At 38.1% G+C, this 19061-nt stretch overlaps 1 protein-coding gene across 1 annotated transcript in view; it reads right to left on the bottom strand.

The window, feature by feature from the left end:
• LOC123233655 (liver carboxylesterase 1-like) overlaps nucleotides 1-19061 on the bottom strand; it is a 70185-nt gene that overhangs the window by 9578 nt on the left and 41546 nt on the right. The window contains exon 6 of the mRNA XM_044659717.1: nucleotides 18509-18532. Coding sequence (XP_044515652.1) covers nucleotides 18509-18532 — 24 coding nt within the window. The remainder of the gene's footprint in view (nucleotides 1-18508; nucleotides 18533-19061) is intronic.

Raw genomic sequence — 19061 nt, 5'->3', positions numbered from 1 at the left:
GTTCTACAACAAGAGGGCAATATAGACATTGAAAGGATCCATAGATCACCCTCTACACTGGACCCAGAAAAGAAAACACCCAGAAATATAATAGCGAAATTTAAGAGCTTTCAAGTTAAAGAAAAAAATCTTACAAGAAGCCAGAAAGAGACAATTCAAATATCAAGGAGCACCAATCAGGATCACACAGGATCTGGCAGCCTCAACGCTAAAAGACCGCAAGGCTTGGAATACAATATTCAGAAAGGCAAGAGAGCTGGGCCTTCAGCCACAAATCAACTACCCAGCGAAACTAACCATATACTTTCAGGGGAAAGTATGGGCATTCAACAAAATTGAAGAATTCTAAGTTTTTGCACAAAAGAGACCGGGACTAAATGGAAAGTTTGACACTCAACCACAAATATCAAGAGAAAGATGAAAAGGTAAATAAGAAACGGAGGGAAAAGAAAGAAAACTCATAGTCTTTTAAGCTTGACTCTTTAAGGGCATAAATAAGATCTAATTATCTGTATTACTAGGTGGAGAAATGCTATGTATAATTCTCTGTAGTTGAACTCTATACACTATTATAATATTCACTATTATAGCAAACAGAAGAATAATTCATTGGGAGAGGACAGGATACTAAATGGTCTAAGAAGACACGGGGGGTGGGAAAGAGGGGGGGGAATAGTAAGGGGCACCAAGAAAAATCCAAGTAAATAAGAAAAATAAGATATTCTATTACACACAAAAAGGGCATGGGAAGGGGAGGGGATAAATAATACCATAAGAAGGAGAGGAAGAGAGCATATTCAAACCTTACTCTCAGTGGAATCAACCCAGAGAAGGAAGAGTAGCTTTATTATCCATCTGGATAAAAAACTCTATCTAACCCTACTGAGAAAGTCAGAAGGGATAAACCAAAGGGAGCACGGGAGTGGGGAGGCCAAAAAAGGGAGGGGAGAAGAAGGGGGAGGGAATTCATTTGGTCTTTAAAAAAACAAAAAGAGGGGAACAACAAGGGAGGGGGCAGAAAGGGAAGTCAATCAAGGGAGGGAATAAGGGATACTGGCTCAAAGCAAACCACTGGTGAAAAAGAAAATAGTGTCATAAGAAGGAGTGGGTCTAGGGGAGGATACAAAAATGTCAGTGAATACACAACTAACAATCATAACTCTGTATGTGAATGGGATGAACTCACTCATAAAATGGAAGCAAATAGCAGAGTGGATCAGAAACCAAAATCCTACCATAGGTTGTCTACAAGAAACACATATGAGGCGGGTAGACACACACAAGTTCAAGGTTAAGGGTATGAGCAAAAAGTTTTTGGGCATCAAATGAGAAAAAGAAGGCAGGAGTGGCTATAATGATCTCTGACAAAGCCAAAGTAAAAATACATATGATGGGGCAGCTGGGTAGCTCAGTGGAGTGAGAGTCAGGCCTAGAGACAGGAGGTCCTAGGTTCAAACCCGGCCGCAGCCACTTCCCAGCTGTGTGACCCTGGGCAAGTCACTTGATCCCCATTGCCTACCCTTAAAAATCTTCCACCTATGAGACAATATACCAAAGTACAAGGGTAAAAAAAAATAGATATGATTAAAAAAGACAGGGAAGGTCATTACATACTGATTAAAGGCAGTATAAACAATGAGGAAATAAAACTGCTCAATATATAGGCACCAAGTGGCATAGCATCCAAATTCATAAAGGAGAAACTGGTAGAGCTCAAGAAGGAAATAGATAGCAAAACCATAATAGTGGGAGATCTAAATATTCCTCTTTCAGATCTAGATAAATCAAACCAAAAAATAAATAAGAAAGAGATAATAGAGGTGAATAAAGACCTAGAAAAATTAGATTTAATTGATATGTGGAGAAAAATAAATAGGGAGAAAAAGGAATACACCTTCTTTTCAGCTGCACATGGTACATTTACAAAGATTGACCATGTAATAGGGCATAGAATCATGGCAAAAAAATGCAAAAGAGCAGATATAATAAATGAAACCTTCTCAGATCATAATGCAATAAAATAATAATCAGTAAGGGCACCTGGACAGGCAAATTAAAAACCAATTGGAAATTAAACAATATGATTCTCCAAAACCAAATTGTCAAAGAAGAAATCATAGAAACAATCAACAATTTCATTGAAGAGAATGACAATGACGAGACATGCTACCAAACTCTGTGGGATGCAGCCAAAGCAGTACTCAGGGGGAAATTTATATCCTTGAGTGCATATATTAACAAACTAAGGAGGGCAGAGATTAATGAATTGGGCATGCAACTCAAAAAATTAGAAAGCAAGCAAATAAAAAACCTCCAGATGAAAACTAAATTAGAAATACTAAAAATTAAGGGAGAAATTAATAAAATCAAGAGTAAAAGAACTATTGAATTAATAAATAAGACTAGAAGCTGGTATTTTGAAAAAACAGATAAAATAGACAAAGTACTAGTCAATCTATAAGAAAAAGGAAAGAAGAAAACCAAATTGACAGTATTAGAGATGAAGAGGGAGACTTCACCTATAATGAAGGGGAAATTAAGGCAATCATTAAGAACCTTTTGGCCCAATTATATGGCAACAAATATAACAATTTAGGAGATATGGATGAATATTTACAAAAATATAAATTGCCTAGATTAACAGCAGAAGAAATACAATACCTAAATAATCCCATATCAGAAATAGAAATAGAACAAGCCATTAAAGAACTCCCTAAGAAAAAATCACCAGGGCCTGATGGATTCACAAGTGAATTCTATCAGACATTCAAAGAGCAACTAATCCCAATACTATACAAATTATTTGATATGATAAGCAAAGAAGGAGTCCTACCAAATTCCTTTAATGACACAAATATGGTACTGATTCCAAAGCCAGGTAGACCAAAAACAGAGAAAGAAAACTATAGACCAATCTCCCTAATGAACATAGATGCAAAAATCTTAAATAGAATATTAGCAAAGAGACTCCAACAAGTAATTAAGAAGATTATCCACCATGATCAGGTGGGATTTATACCAGGAATGCAAGGATGGTTCAACATTAGGAAAACCATCCACATAATTGACCATATCAACAGTCTAACAAACAAAAATCACATGATTATCTCAATAGATGCTGAAAAAGCCTTTGACAAAATACAGCATCCATTCCTATTGAAAACATTGAAAAGTATAGGCATAGAAGGACCCTTCCTAAAAATAATAAACAATATATACCTAAAACCATCAACAAGCATTATATGCAATGGGGATAAATTAGACGCATTCCCAATAAGATCAGGAGTGAAACAAGGATGCCCATTATCACCTCTATTATTCAACATAGTACTAGAAACACTAGCAATAGCAATTATAGAAGAAAAAGAAATTGAAGATATCAAAATAGGCAATGAGGAGACTAAGCTATCACTCTTTGCAGACGATATGATGGTCTACTTAAAAAATCCTAGAGAATCAACTAAGAGGCTGGTAGAAATAATCAACAACTTTAGCAAAGTGGCAGGATACAAAATAAATGCACATAAATCATCAGCATTTCTATATATATTTCCAACACATTAGAATAGCAAGAGGTAGAAAGAGAAACACCATTCAAAATCACCCTAGACACTATATAATACTTGGGAATCAATCTAACAAAACAAACACAGCTATTATACGAAAACAACTACAAAACACTTTCCAAAAAAATAAAACTGGACCTCAACAATTGGAAAGCCATTAACTGTTCATGGGTAGGACGAGCTAACATAATAAAAATGAACATCCTACCCAAATTAATTTACCTATTTAGAGCCATACCTATCAAATTACCAAAAAACTACTTTACTGAATTAGGAAAAACTATAACAAATTTTATTTGGAATAACAAAAGATCAAGAATATCAAGGGAAATAATGAAAAAAATGTGAAGGAAGGGGGCCTAACAGTACCAGATATCAAACTATACTATAAAGCAGCAGTCATTAAATCAATATGGTACTGGCTAAGAGGTAGAAGGGAGGATCAGTGGAATAGACTCGGGGTTAATGATGTCAGCAAGACAGTGTATGATAAACCCAAAGAGCCCAACTTTTGGGACATGAATTCACTATTTGACAAAAACTGCTGGGAAATTTGGAAAACAATATGGGAGAGATTAGGTTTAGATCAACATCTCACACCCTAGACCAAGATAAATTCAGAATGGGTGAATGACTTGAATATAAAGACGGAAACTATAAATAAGTTAAGTGAACACAGAATAGTATAATTGTCAGATCTCTGGGAAAGGAAAGATTTTAAAACCAAGCAAGAGTTAGAGAAAATTACAAAATGTAAATTAAATGGTTTTGATTATATTAAGCTAAAAAGCTTTTGTACAAACAAAAACAATGTAGTCAAAATCAGAAGGGAAACAACAAATTGGGAAAAAATCTTTATAACAAAAAACTCTGACAGGGGCCTAATCACTCAAATATACAAGGAGTTAAAGCAATTGTATAAAATATCAAGCCATTCCCCAATTGAAAAATGGGCAAGAGACATGAATAGGCAATTCTCAGGTAAAGAAATCAAAAGTATCAATAAGCACATGAGAAAGTGTTCTAAATCTCTAATAATTAGAGAAATGCAAATGAAAACAACTCTGAGGTACCACCTCACACCTAGCAGATTGGCTAAAATGGAAGAAAGGGAGAGTAATGAATGTAGGAGGGGATGTGGCAAAATCGGGTCATTAATGCATTGCTGGTGGAGTTGTGAAATGATCCAACCATTCTGGCTGGCAATTTGGAACTATGCCCAAAGGGCTATAAAAGACTGCCTGCCCTTTGATCCAGCCATACCATTGCTGGGTTTGTACCCCAAAGATATCATAGATAAAAAGACTTGTACGAAAATATATATAGCTGCGCTTTTTGTAGTGGCAAAAAACTGGAAAATGAGGGTATGTCCTTCAATTGGGGAATGGCTGAACAAATTGTGGTATATGCAGGTGATGGAATACTATTGTGCTAAAAGGAATAATAAACTGGAAGAATTCCATGCAAATTGGAGAAACCTCTAAGAAGTGATGCAGAGCCAAAGGAGCAGAGCCAGAAGAACATTGTACACAGTGACTGATATACTATGGTAAAATCGAATGTAATGGGCTCCTGTACCAGCAGCACTGCAATGACACAAGACAGCTCTGAGGGATTTATGGTAAAGATGCTACCCACATTTAGAGGAAGGACTGCAGGAGAGGAAACATATAAGATAAACAATTGCTTGAATGCATAGACTGAGACGGACATGAATGGGAAATAGACCCTGAACAAGGACACACGTTACAACCAGTGGAAATGTGTGTTGGCCATGGGTGGGGGAAGAGCAGGAGGTGAAGGGGAAAGTAGGGGCATAAAGTATGTAAACAGGTTAAAAATGAATATTAATAAATGTCTAATAATAAAAAAAATAAAAAGCATACATCCAACAACAACAAAAAAAAGAAACCCTGATCTCCTTGGTTTTTTTCACACATTTTTATCAAGTTATACACCTGGCTTGAAATACTAAAATGCAGAAAGAAAAAAAAATCTATACCATATCATTTACAAGAAACACACTTAAAAATGAGAGACATATATAAAGTAAAAATGAAAAGTTAGAGAAGAATATACTATACCTCTGATGATATAAAGAAAGTAAGGTTAGGAATCATAATCCCTGGCAAAGTTAAAGTCCAAATAGATTAATCAAAAGAGATAAAAAGGAGAAATTTTGCTATGTTAATAGAATCATAGAATAGATCATAGAATGATGATACATGTATAATCTAGTGGAATTGCTTGTCAGCTCAGGGAAGGGGAAAGAAAAGGGGAGGGAAAAACATGAATCATGTAACCATTGGAAATACTCTAAATAAATAAATTAATATAAACAAACAAACAAACAAATAAATAAAATATATCATAGACAACAAAGCACTATCAATTTTTAATCTATATGCACTAAATATTAGAGCATCCAAATTTTTAAAGGAAAAATTAAATGAGTTACAAATGGAAATGAATAATAAATCAAAAATAATGATGACTTTAACATCCTCCTCTCAGAAATAGATAAATCTAACCAAAAATTAAATGAGAAAGAAGTCAAGGATGAGAATAGAATCTTAGATGAAATATTGATCCCAAAAACCAAGTAGATCAAAAACAGAGAAAGAAAACTACAGGCCAATCTCCCTAATGAACATAGATACAAAAATTTTAAATAGAATATTAGCAAAGAGACGCCAGGAAGTAATCAAGAGCATCATCCACCATGATCATATGGAATTTAAACCAGGATACAAGGATGGTTCAACATTAGGAAAACCATCCACATAATTGACCATATCAACAACCTAAGAAACAAAAATCACATGATTATCTCAATAGATGCTGAAAAAACCTTTGACAAAATACATCTATTCCTATTGAAAACACTAGAAAGTATAGGAATAGAAGGACCTTTCCTAAAAATAATAAACAGTATATATCTAAATCCATCAAAAAGCATCATATGAAATGAGGATAAATTAGAAGCGTTCCCAATAAGATCAGGTGTGAAATAAGGATGCCTATTATCACCTCTATTATTTAACATTGTACTAGAAACATTAGCAGTAGCAATTAGAGAAGAAAAAGAAATTGAAGGTATTAAAATAGGCTATGAGGAGACTAAGCTATCACTCTTTGCAGATGATATGATGGTATACTTAAAAAATCCTAGAGAATCAATTAAAAAGCTAGTGGAAATAATCAACAACTTTAGCAAAGTTGCAGGATACAAAATAAATGCACATGAATCATCAGAATTTCTACATATTTCCAACACAACACAGCAGCAAAAGGTAGAAAGAGAAACACCATTTAAAATCCCCATAGACAATATAAAATACTTAGGAATCCATCTACCAAAACAAACACAGGAATTATACAAACACAACTACAAAATACTTTCCAAACAATTAAAACTAGATCTAAACAATTGGAAAAACACTGAGTGCTCATGGGTGGGATGAACTAACATAATAAAAATGACCATTCTACCCAAATTAATTTACCAATTTAGTGCCATACATATGAAACTACCAAAAAACTTTTTTTTTACTGAATTAGAAAAAAAAACTATAGTAAAGTTCATTTGGAAGAGCAAAAGGTCAAGAATATCAAGGGAAATAATGAAAAAAAATGTGAAGAAAGGTAGCCTAGCAGTACCAGATATCAAACTGTACTATAAAGCAGCAGACATCAAAACAATATGGTACTGGCTAAGAGATAGAAGGGAGGATCAGTGGAATATACTTGGGGTAAGTGACATCAGCAAGACAGTGTATGATAAACCCAAATAGCCCAACTTTTGGGACAAAAAATCCACTATTTGACAAAAACTTTTGGGAAAATTGGAAAACAATATGGGAGAGATTAGGTTTAGACCAACCTCTCACACCCTACACCTAGATAAATTCATAATGGGTGAATGACTTGAATATAAAGAAGGAAACTAAGAAAATTAGGTGAACATAGAATAGTATACCTGTCAGATCTATGGGAAAGAGATAAATTTAAAACCAAGCAAGAGTTAGAAAAATTTACAAAATGTAAAGTAAATAATTTTGAGTATATTAAATTAAAAATTTTTTTGTACAAACAAAAACAATGCAGCCAAAATCAGAAGGGAAACAACAAACTGGGAAAAAAATCTTTATAACAAAAAATTCTGACAGAGGTCTAATTACTCAAATATACAAGGATTTAAATCAATTGTATAAAAAATCAAGCCATTCCCCAATTGATAAATGGGCAAGAGACATGAATAGGCAATTTTCAGATAAAGAAATCAAAACTATCAACAAGCACATGAGAAAGTGTTCTAAATCTCTAATGATTAGCGAAATGCAAATCAAAACAACTCTGAAGTACCACCTCACACCTAGTAGATTGGTTAAAATGAAAGAAGGGAAGAGTAATGAATGTTGGAGGGGATGTGGTAAAATTGGGATACTAATGCATTGCTGGTGGAGTTGTAAACTGATCCAACAATTCTGGATGGCAATTTGGAACTATGCCCAAAGTGCTCTAAAAGACTGCCTGCCCTTTGATCCAGCCATAGCATTGCTGGGTTTGTACCCCAAAGAGATCATAGATAAAAAGACTTGTACAAAAATATTTATAGCCATGCTTTTTGTGGTAGCAAAGAACTGGAAAATGAGGGTACACTCTTCAATTGGGGAATGGCTGAACAAATTGTGGTATATACTGGTGATGGAATACTATTGTGCTCAAAGGAATAATAAAGTGGAGGAATTCCATGTGAACTGGAAAGACCTCCAGCAATTGATGCAGAGTGAAAGGAGCAAAGCCAGAGGAACATTGTACACAGAGACTGATACACTGTGGTAAAATCGAATGTAATGGACTTCTGTACTAGCAGCAATCCAATGACACAGGACAATTCTGAGGGATTTATGGAAAGGAATGCTACCCACATTCAGAGGAAGAACTGCAGGAAAGGAAACACAGAAGTAAAACAACCGTTTGAAGACATGGGTTGATGCGGACATGGTTGGGGATATAGACACTAGATGACCACACCAATGCAACTATCAATAATAATAAGTCTTGGGTGACCATACATGTTAAAAACCAGTGGAAATCTGCTTTCGATATAGGTTGGGGGTTTTAAGGGAGGTTGAAAGGGAAAGTAAAAGGAGGAATCATTTAACCATGGAAAATTTTTCAAAAAAATAAAATATTTATATCTAAAAAATCATTCTAAACAATATAAAATACCTGGGAATCTACTTGCAAAGGCAAATACAGAAATTATATGAACACAATTATAAAACACTTTTCATACAAATAAAATCAGATGTAAATAACTAGAAAAATATCAATTGCAAAAGGGATTGGATGAACTATTATAATAAAAATGATAATTGTACCTGAATTAATTTATTCATTCAGTGCCATACCAATCAAACTACCAAATAATTATTTTTTAGAACTAGAAAAGAAAATAACGATTCTTCTGAAACAACAAAAGGTCAAGAACATGAAGTGAATTAATGAAAAAATATGAAGGAATGTGATCTTGTTATAGCCAAAAAAGCTTATAGAAATATTATAGCTTATAGCTTATAAGAATATTATGGCCAAAAAGTTAAACTTGGCAATTAAGCAGGGGGTTTTGGATAACGTCATGCCCAAGCGGGTCAGTTATCTCTCTGACTCAAGGTTCCAGGGACACAACTCCTGGCTGACAGCCCAGGGACACAACTCCTAAATGGAACATCCTTGAAGATTAAGAATCATGTCCTGAGGCACCTGAAAGCATCCCCTACTCCCTCTGTCTAGCTATTAGCTCACCCTAAGACAAAGGCACCTATATCCTAGAAACATATATATTACCTCTTCTGAATGCATGCTTTGGGACTCTCTTTGATGAGTTTCCCCAGAGTGTACTGGCAATAAAGCTTTCTCCTGCTTTGATTGTGTTGTCTCATGTGTTCCTCTGTAGGCCACCCATTTTGAACCCTAACATATGGGGGCTCGTTCCAGGATGGTGTGCAACCCCCTGGGGACCACTGAGACAGTGAAAGCTCTCTCCTAGGTTTCATGAGGACTTCCAGAGGTGAGCAGTGAATGGTGTGTGTCTGGTGTGTGACTGTGTATTTGATGGGGAAACTGAGGACTCCTTGTGTCTGAATTTACACCTGTTTCTGATTGGGACCGGTCCACGCCGAGGTTTCTATTCTCTGCGAGGAGGTAGCCCGGCAAAACTGGGAAGCACTTCAGATAGAGGGCGGGGGAAGTCGTTGGAAACCGTGGAGACAGGAAAAAAATCCAGATCGTAACTTTAAAGGGTTGGAGTTCCTTTAAGCTCCTCTCCAGGCGTGAGGGAGGGGGAAGGTCAGGGCATTCCCTCTGGGAAGAGGGAGAGGGAAAAGCTGCTGGGTATAGAGCACAGGAAGTCGCTGTTCTTGGGATAAGGGAGCGCGCAAGGGAGTTGCTCAGTGTAAGAGAGCGCAGGTCACTCCCTCAGCAAGAGAGGGAGGGAAGGTCAGGGTTTGATTCCCTGGGGGAACAGTTCCAGGAAGCCAGGGGCATTCTGGTAGAATTTTCCCAAGTCCTATGACGGACGCTTTGCGGGCAGCAGCAGGGAGCTGGGGTATTTTTTGGAAAGGCACCCGGGAGAGCGGGGTGGAGCCCCAAGGAGGCTCCATCCCCAACTCAAATTTTGTTTGGATCCACAAAGAGAATTTTTTGTTTTTCATTCTGTTTGTCTGTCTTTTGTATTGTACTTTTTCTGTGTTTTGTTGATTGGTCAAAGTTGGGCCAGAGTCACTCAACCCCCCTAGACTTGGTCCTAAGTCATTATTCAGATTTCAAAACTCGTGCACGTGCATTAGGCTTTTCAGTAAAAAGGGGGAAGTTGCAGACCTTTTGTAATTCGGAATGGCCTGCCTTTGGGGTTGGATGGCCCTGTGGTGGGACTTGGCAACAGTCTGTTATTTCTACGATCCACAGTTGGGTTTCACTCCAGGGTCGTGAGGGACACCCAGACCAAATGCCGTACATTTTAACCTGGCAGGATTTAGTCCTGAATCCTCCACCCTGGCTTCTTAAGGTTGTGGAAGGGTCTTATCCCAGCAAGGGAATGGTTACACCCTCCCAGTTTCTGGTTACCCAGCCCCAAAAACCCAGCTCCAGCTCAGAGGTCCCCTAATTCATCAGTACTGGCTGGGTCCTTGTTAATTCAGAGGGAAAACTGCAACCATTCCCTTCCCCCATCTCAGAGACCTGGCGGCAGATTTTAAAATCTGAGTAGGAGGGGATCTGTAAGTTCAAAGCTCTTTCCTTAAAAAATGCAGCCAGCCTAAGAACAGCTGACTTTCAACCCCCACTAGAAACAGAGAGCAATTTATTTAGGTGCTGCAAGAAGCATTTGTTACATCACAGCCAAAGAAAAGAGACAGGTATGATCAATTGGAGTGTAAAGCACAGGGAAAGTTAGGGGGCAAGGAAGTCAGCTCAGCCAAACAGATGGCTGATCGCTGTACCTGAGTACCCTCAGTGAAAGGGAGAGTGTGCTTTCTCACTGCAAATATTTCTTTTTAAGCATGGATCCTAAAGAACTGATTTTTCCTCTTTCTTCCTTTGGATGGGCCCCCAAGGGAGTGAAAAAGAGAAAAATTCAGAGCAAAAAAAAAGGGGGGGGAGATCTTACTCCACAATTGAAAGCAGTTTTACTTACGAATTGATTTTAAGGATTGAGGATTGCTAATGATGTTGATATGGTACAATGTCATTTTACTTATTGTGGTAACTATCAGTCAAATGTGAAATATTACCCAGATTTTATTGAAAAAACAAACAAAAAAAACTTATGGTTAGAAGTTTGTTAAGACTTGGTTTCAGTGAATTGAGAATTGTCTAAATGTGGTTAATAGCCAGTCTGACACAAAGAGGGAACGTTTATTCTGTGAGGTCAGAAATTGTGCTGGTTACTTTGTAAATGTGAAAGTCACTCAGAAAAAGCTATAATGGTGAACTTATTCTAGAATTTAAATTTGGGATTTTTCAAAATGAGATGTCTTTTAATATATGTGCTGTCAGAACTAACAACTAGTAATCATATGACACACAAGAAGTTAGATTTAATAATACAGGTACTGAAATTTGGAAAAGGTAGAATTTCTAAACAGTGTTATATTTGATTAGGGTTGTATGAACTGTTTTTAAAAGGTGTACAATGTATAAGAGGACATATATTTGGACTCGAATTGCTAGAAGGTAATGATGAATGAATACAGAATATGTATGCAATTTGGGCTATAAAGAGAAGTGAGTTTTCCACCTGAAGACGTTAAGGTTGTATGATATGCAAACTGTATGAAAGTAACAAGAGAAAATTTGACCAACCTAAGGAGCTAATAGGATTTAATGCAATTAAATATAGTACCTTACCTCCTTTTGCAATGATGGTGATAAAGGAGGAGAAGCCTGAAGAAATAAGAGTAATTGCTAAAGAAATAATAGGTGTAAATCAGAATAATATTGATGAAATTTAATATGCTTTGAGATACAGGAAGCTAAACTGGAGGTTCTATTCTGTTTTGAACAGAGGTCTGAAAGGAATAGGAGTAAATGGCTTTGAAATTCAGTTGTTACATACTGAAAGGTTACTAAAGAACTTAAAGTTGTTGGTAGTTGTGGAGTTCAAACTGAACTTAGTTAAAAATAATTTATTATGAAGGTTTGGTACATGCTAAATTTTAATTTTTAAAGTGATCTCACTTGGTGAAGGGAAAAATACTTTTAATTGTTCCACTTTGATACTTGGGAACTCATATAGCAACACAGTACATAAGTGGGATTTTAAAGAATTTAAAGCTAAAAATATTTTAATTATATACTTCAGAGGGTTTAAGGAGATGTTCAAGCAAGTAAAAAAATTGATAGAGAAGTCCTGGATATCTTGTAAAACGAGTTATTTTTGTTTAGCAGTGTAATTGTTATAGAGATGCAAATGGTGAGCCCCTGAGTTGGGGAGGGGGGAGGACTCCAGGCTTAGAAGTGTGAAAGATTTATTGCTAAGATGGGATCCCTGGCAAGTGGGATAGCATGGGCGGAGCGGCCCTGGGGGGTTGTTCTCCACAGCACGGCCTGGCAGCAGGAGTGAAGCAACTATCAGGGGTTGCCCCCAGGCCCCCTTTTCAAAAGTGCGGACATGACTCCTTGTACTTGGGTGTTTGGTGAATGGGGGGTCTGTCTGGGATCCTTGGGGTTTAGGTTATCACACTGTGGCCAGAGGTGTATCTCTTTTGTTACAGGAGAAAGGGAGTTTCCCTGCCCACAGCCTGCCTGAGTTAAGGGGTGCAGGGTCCCTGCCATCTCTGCATAATGCCCATGTTAATCTCAAGAAGACTGTTTTCCTCCTTATTTATCTTTCCATCATAAGAGGTTAAACAAAATATAATAGGTTTGAGTATTTACATTGATCAAAAATGTCTTTTTGGGGGGGGGGGGTTTAAAATGATCATAAATGATTTTCATCTCAGTGTATGATAAGCAGCCTGCTTGTCAAAAGGCTTGCTTTAAGGTTGTAGTGCTTAAAAGGTTTTAATTGGGAATAGACCCTGTAATACTACATGCTTTATGATATTCCTTTAAATGTGACGTTTATGTAAATTCTTGCTAAAACATGTGCTTTAAGTTTATTTTTTATGATGACAACAGAGAGTTAGACAAAGTGAAGAGTTGTGTTGTGTTTGGAAAAAAAAAGAGAGAAAAGAAAGCCTTGACCTAACACCTTGAGTATGCAAATTTGAGATGGGTAAATGAAAGTTGTGGTAAGCAGAGGGTTTTTGAGGGAAAAGAAGGAGAGATGGAAAAGAACAGATTGGGAAGTGAAAAAGAATAGATAGGTGTTCTACTCTTATAATTGGATCCTTGACCTAGGGATAATTTCTAAACTTAATGTATTGGGAAAATCACGAATAATTCTAGAATTCTCTTGAAAGTTACACTGAAGAGATTCCTGTGTGGCTCCTCTTAGTTTTTTAGATGGCCCAGGTACAGGAGAAGATAATAGCCCTGATTTATATTTACTATGGAACTACTCAATCCAGCACTCCTGTTCCTTAATTCAGGTTTTGTGACTGGAGTGTGATATGTTAGTTATTGCCAGAATATGTAAGAATAACTGAGTTATCAGCCTGGTAGGGATGTGAAAGGCTTGTTTGAGGGTATGGAAATTGTTTCCAGACTGCTGCTTAGCAGAATTTCTCTGAGCTGTAATGGGAAAGACTTGTCTTTTAAGGAAGGAGAAGACTTCAGAGATCCAGTGGTGATATAGTACTAAAGACAGAGAATGTTCTGTGATGCTTAGGAGAGGCAATTCTAGGGCTCAACCTGGACTGGACCTCTTCTGATCATCTAGGCTACTACTCCTTGAGTGACACAAGGATGGCATGAGCCAGTGACAGCTTTGGCCTGTCCATGGAGCCCCTCACTATGCGTCCTTTGAGACGTGAGGGAATGTTTTTCCTACCTGCCTTCCCTTTTTGGAGCAAGTTCCCATAATCAGCACTTAATGCAAGTTGTGAATTAATGTTTCCATCTCCCCAAACAACCTATTAGGTTAATAATTGAAAATTATCAAATTGTTAGGGAACACACTTTGAGAAGTGAGTGAAGTTTAGTGATAGATGACTTTTAGCTTGCAGCCTTAATTTACCACAACTGAAGTGGGATTTTGAGCTTGGAAATATAACCCAAAACTTTCTGGATTTCCTCCAGAATCTGGGATAAAGAAATTTATCTGTAAAGTATTGTTATTCAAGTAGTTATAGATGCCATATTAATGTGGGCTTTATGAAAGGATATTTTTTTTTAGCAGAAACGTCACATGCCAACTCTGCAAACAACTTAGGGATCAAAAATTCCTAAATAGTTCAATTCCTGTCAGAAGAAGATTTCTGGGGATAAAATCTGTTGGCTAACTGTTAATGTTTAATATCAGTTTCTGTTGTGCTAATTTTCTCTCTTTGTCTCTGGTGTTCTAGTTTTTTGCCCCAGTCCTAGGTTCTAAGATGCTCCCCCTTGTGACCTGTCTGTCAGTCTGGGGAAACGGTCTCTGGTCTCCAAGCCTTCAGGACCCTAGCAGTTGATGCAGAGGCGCCTGAAGACCCTGTGCCAACAGCTCCTCCTCCTGTCCTCCCCTCTCAGAGACTCTACGCCCCTTTTCAGCTTGAAGAAACTACAGAAGATTGAAACCATTGGCCCTCTTCCCTTAGACTTTTAGAGGAGGGGAGGGGGACAGCATGAGACCTTGTGGGACATTGTACCCCAGAGACAGCATAAAACATTGTATCCCCTTGGTGAAAAAGTTTTTTCAGGCAAACTAGAGGCTGGAAAATCCCTTTTGTTTCCACTATGTACCCTTCCCCTTATTCTTAACCAGCAGCTTTTGTAAAGGAATGAGTTAACACCGTTCAGCTTATGGCCCTGTGTCAGTATTACCAGATAACCCCCACCCTTAATACAATGTGTGTTGACGCTAATCTTTAAGGGACCACCTGAGGATGATTCCTTATGATCAAAAGGAAAAGTAGGGAATGTTGGACTTATTCTTTGGCCCTGAGGAAGATTCCTCAGTAAGCAAAACAAAAAAGGGAGGAATGTTATAGCCAAAAAAGCTTATAGAAATATTATAGCTTATAAGAATATTATGGCCAAAAAGCTAAACTTGGCAATTAAGCAGTGGGTTTTGGATAACGTCATGCCCAAGCGGGTCAGTTATCTCTATGACTCAAGGTTCCAGGGACACAACTCCTAAATGGAACAACCTTGAAGATTAAGAATCATGTTCTGAGGCACCTGAAAGCATCCCCTACTCCCTCTATCTAACTATTAGCTCACCCTAAGACAAAGGCACCTATATCCTAGAAACATATATATTCCCTCTTCTGAATGTATGCTTCGGGACTCTCTTTGATGAGCTTACCCAGTGCGTACTGGCAATAAAGCTTTCTCCTGCTTTGATTGCATTGTCTCGTGTGTTCCTCTGGAGGCCACCCATTTTGAACCCTAACAATCTATTACTATCAGATCTCAAAATCTAGTACTGTAATGCAAGGTGGCTAACAGAAACTTTTTGCTTCTGTAATTTCTAATGGTCACAAAAAGTCAGTTAAACATCTTAGAATCTTCAGAAAGTCAGTTAGAACTTAAAGCTATAAATAGAGGTGAAGTTCCAACAGATGGGGCTTTTGCTTTCTGGCTTTCGCTGTGGCTGGAGGCTTTTGCTTTGGCCTTTCAGCTTTGGCCTAATTGCTTCGGCCTTGGCTGGTGCTTATTTTGTTTTGGGGAAATTTGGACCTATCTCATTTCTCTGGACCTCTCCCTGATCTCCCATCTCAATCCCTCCCCTTCCCTGAATTTCCTTTGGATTCTGGTTGGAAGGGAGGGCTTGGTGATTGAACATTGTGGGTTTTAGTTTCTTTAGATAATTAAAGTATCCTCAAAAAAGTTATCCCTAGGTTTGATAAAGACTTTACTTAAAAGGCAGTCAAATCTTCTTGACTGGGAGAGCCAGACTCTCTCTGTCTAAACCTCTCCTCGACCATTCCCCACCCTCACCCTCTTCCTAGCAGCACTTAGAAAATCCTGAATCCCTCCCCACTTCTGACTGATCCTGGTATTAATAAATCCCTTTGTTACCTATCTGAACCCTCTAGTGAATCATTGTGTCAAAAATAAGACAAGGGCTCAAGAGGAAGGAATCATTTTCTTTTATTTGTTGAGAGAACTGGGTAATCCATCTTGGCAGGAAGTTATCTACCTCAAGACTTCCTCCAGCCATCAGTTTGACTGGCAGGGAGGGGCCCTCTCGACTCCTCCCTCAAGAGACCTTAGAAACTAACAAAAGAAACCTCTCCAGTCAAACCTAAACATTTCTTACTGGCCCTAGTTTGCTCCCTGTATTCTCTGTCTCAAGCCTCTGGGAAGAAACCTGTTTGAGCTGCCCTCTCCTACATACCCCATTTCCCTTATCTCCTATATACCTTCCCTTCTCTTCATTCCTCTTCCAATCACTTTATAATCACCATATCCCATTTATCCTTCCTCACACCCAAATTGCATTTCATTTGACCCTACTCAGATTAACTTATTTATTTATTTTTATAACAGTATAAACTAGCAATCATCGAAACAATCTGGTATTGGCTAAGAAATAGAATGGTAGAACAATGGAATAGATCAGATTAGTGATTCCCAAAGTGGGTGCCACCGCCCCCTGGTGGGTGCTGCAGCGATTCAGGGGACGGTGATGGCCACAGGTGAATTTATCTTTCCTATTAATTGCTATTAAAATAATTAATTTCCAGGCGGCTAAGTAATATTTTTTTCTGGAAAGGGGAGGATAGGCCAAAAAACTTTGGGAACCACTGGATTAGATACACAATATATAGGAGTAAATTACCTTAGCAACATAATATTTAATAAACCCAAAGAGCTCAGCTTTTGGAATGAGTACTCAAAAAGTGCTGGGAAAAATTGGAAAACAATATGGCAGAAGCTAGGTATAGACCAATATCCACACCCTATACCAAGATAAGATCAAAATGGATATATGATTTGGATTTTAAAGAGTGATACCATAACTAAATTAAGGGGACTCAGTATAGTTTACTTGGCAGATCTTTAGAGAAGGGAAGAATTTATGACCAAAAAAGAGATTGAGAATATTATAAGATGTAAAATGAATAATTTTGATCATATTAAATTAAAAAGCCTTTAGACAAGCAAAACTAATCTAACCAAGATAGAATGGAAATGACAAACTGAGAAAACATTTTTGTAAGAATGTCTCTGAGAAAGGTCTAATTTTTCAAATTTGTAAGAATACAAGCCATTCCCCAATTGATAAATGGTCAAAGGATATGAGCAAGCAATTTTCAGATGAAGAAATCAAAGCCATCAATAATATGAAAAATTTTCTAAATCATTCTTGATTAGATAAATGTAAATTAAAAAAATACTGAAGGACTTCCGGTTAAGATGGCGGCAGAGTAAGGAGCAGCTGCAGGATCTCTCCTGACCGAACCACACAGGACCCCTCAAGGGGAAATAAAAACGAGTCCAGAGGAACGAAGGAACCCCACAACAGGGCGCAGCATTGAAGGTACGCAGAATCGGGGCATTTCCACACTTTAAAGGGGTGAAACAGTTCACACTAAAACACGAGAGGAAGAAGCCCCTCCCCCACCCCCCACACCGCACAAGCCGGTAAACAGGACTGGGGCAACCAGATAATCACTGGCAGCCCCTGAGCCCGTACCTGTGCGCTGCAAGACGAGGGACCCCAGGTGGCTGGGACTCTCCCTGAGCGCCCACGTGGGTGAAGGCACCGCCTCCGGCAGGGACAAAGGCCCCTAAAACTCGGCCTTTCCCAAGCACTGAAGGCATCGCCTCAGGTGGGAATAAAGATCTCCAGCCCACGGACTTTCACTACCTTCTGCGGGGGGTGAAAGCAGGGCCCTAAGAGCAGCAGCACAGGCAAAGGCAGTGCCCTAGGCTTGAATAACGATCTCCAGCTCAGGCTTGGACCTCCAGAGAGGACCCGGTGCAGACCCAGCGGGGCAGTGGAAACAGCCCCAAAGACTGCTGAAGGAACCTCGGGCAGAGGGGCAGACCAGGAACTACCAGGAGGCCTGACCCGGAGGACAAGGAGACCAGAGGGCCCCCCCCCCCAAGCTTGCAAGGCCCAGGCAGACCCGGAGTGCAAAGACAAAGCGGAAAAGGGGCGGGGTAGGAATAGGGGAGGATACGAAAATGTCAGCGAATGCACAACTTATAATTATAACTCTGAATGTGAATGGGATGAACTCGCTCATAAAATGAATGCAAATAGCAGAGTGGATTAGAAACCAAAATCCTAACATATGATGACTACAAGAAACACATATGAGGCAGGTGGATATACACAAGTTTAAGGTTAAGGGCTTGAGCAAAATCTTTTGGGCGTCAAATGAGAAAAAGAAGGCAGGAGTGGCTATTATGATTTCTGACAAAGCCAAAGTAAAAATAGATATGATTACAAAAGACAGGGAAGGTCATTGCATCCTGATTAAAGGCAGTATAAACAATGAGGAAATAACACTGCTCAATATGTATGCACCAAGTGGCATAGCACCCAAATTCATAAAGGAGAAACTGGCAGAGCTCAAGAAGGAAATAGATAGTAAAACCATAATAGTGGGAGATCTAAATATTCCTCTTTAAGATCTAGATAAATCAAACCAAAAAATAAATAAGAAAGAGGTAAGAGAGGTGAATGAAGTCCTAGAAAAATTAGATTTAATTGATATGTGGAGAAAACTAAATAGGGACAAAAAGGAATACACCTTCTTTTCAGCTGCACATGACACATTCACAAAGATTGCCCATGTTTTAGGGCATAGAATCATTGCAAACAAATGCAAAAGAGCAGAAATAATAAATGTAACCTTCTCAGATCATAATGCAATAAAAATAATAATTAGT

This window comes from Gracilinanus agilis, chromosome 2 (assembly GCF_016433145.1).
Source record: "Gracilinanus agilis isolate LMUSP501 chromosome 2, AgileGrace, whole genome shotgun sequence".
NCBI classification, from domain to species: domain Eukaryota; kingdom Metazoa; phylum Chordata; class Mammalia; order Didelphimorphia; family Didelphidae; genus Gracilinanus; species Gracilinanus agilis.
Note: the sequence above shows the minus strand (reverse complement) of the source record. Positions and strands in the feature narration are given on the sequence as shown.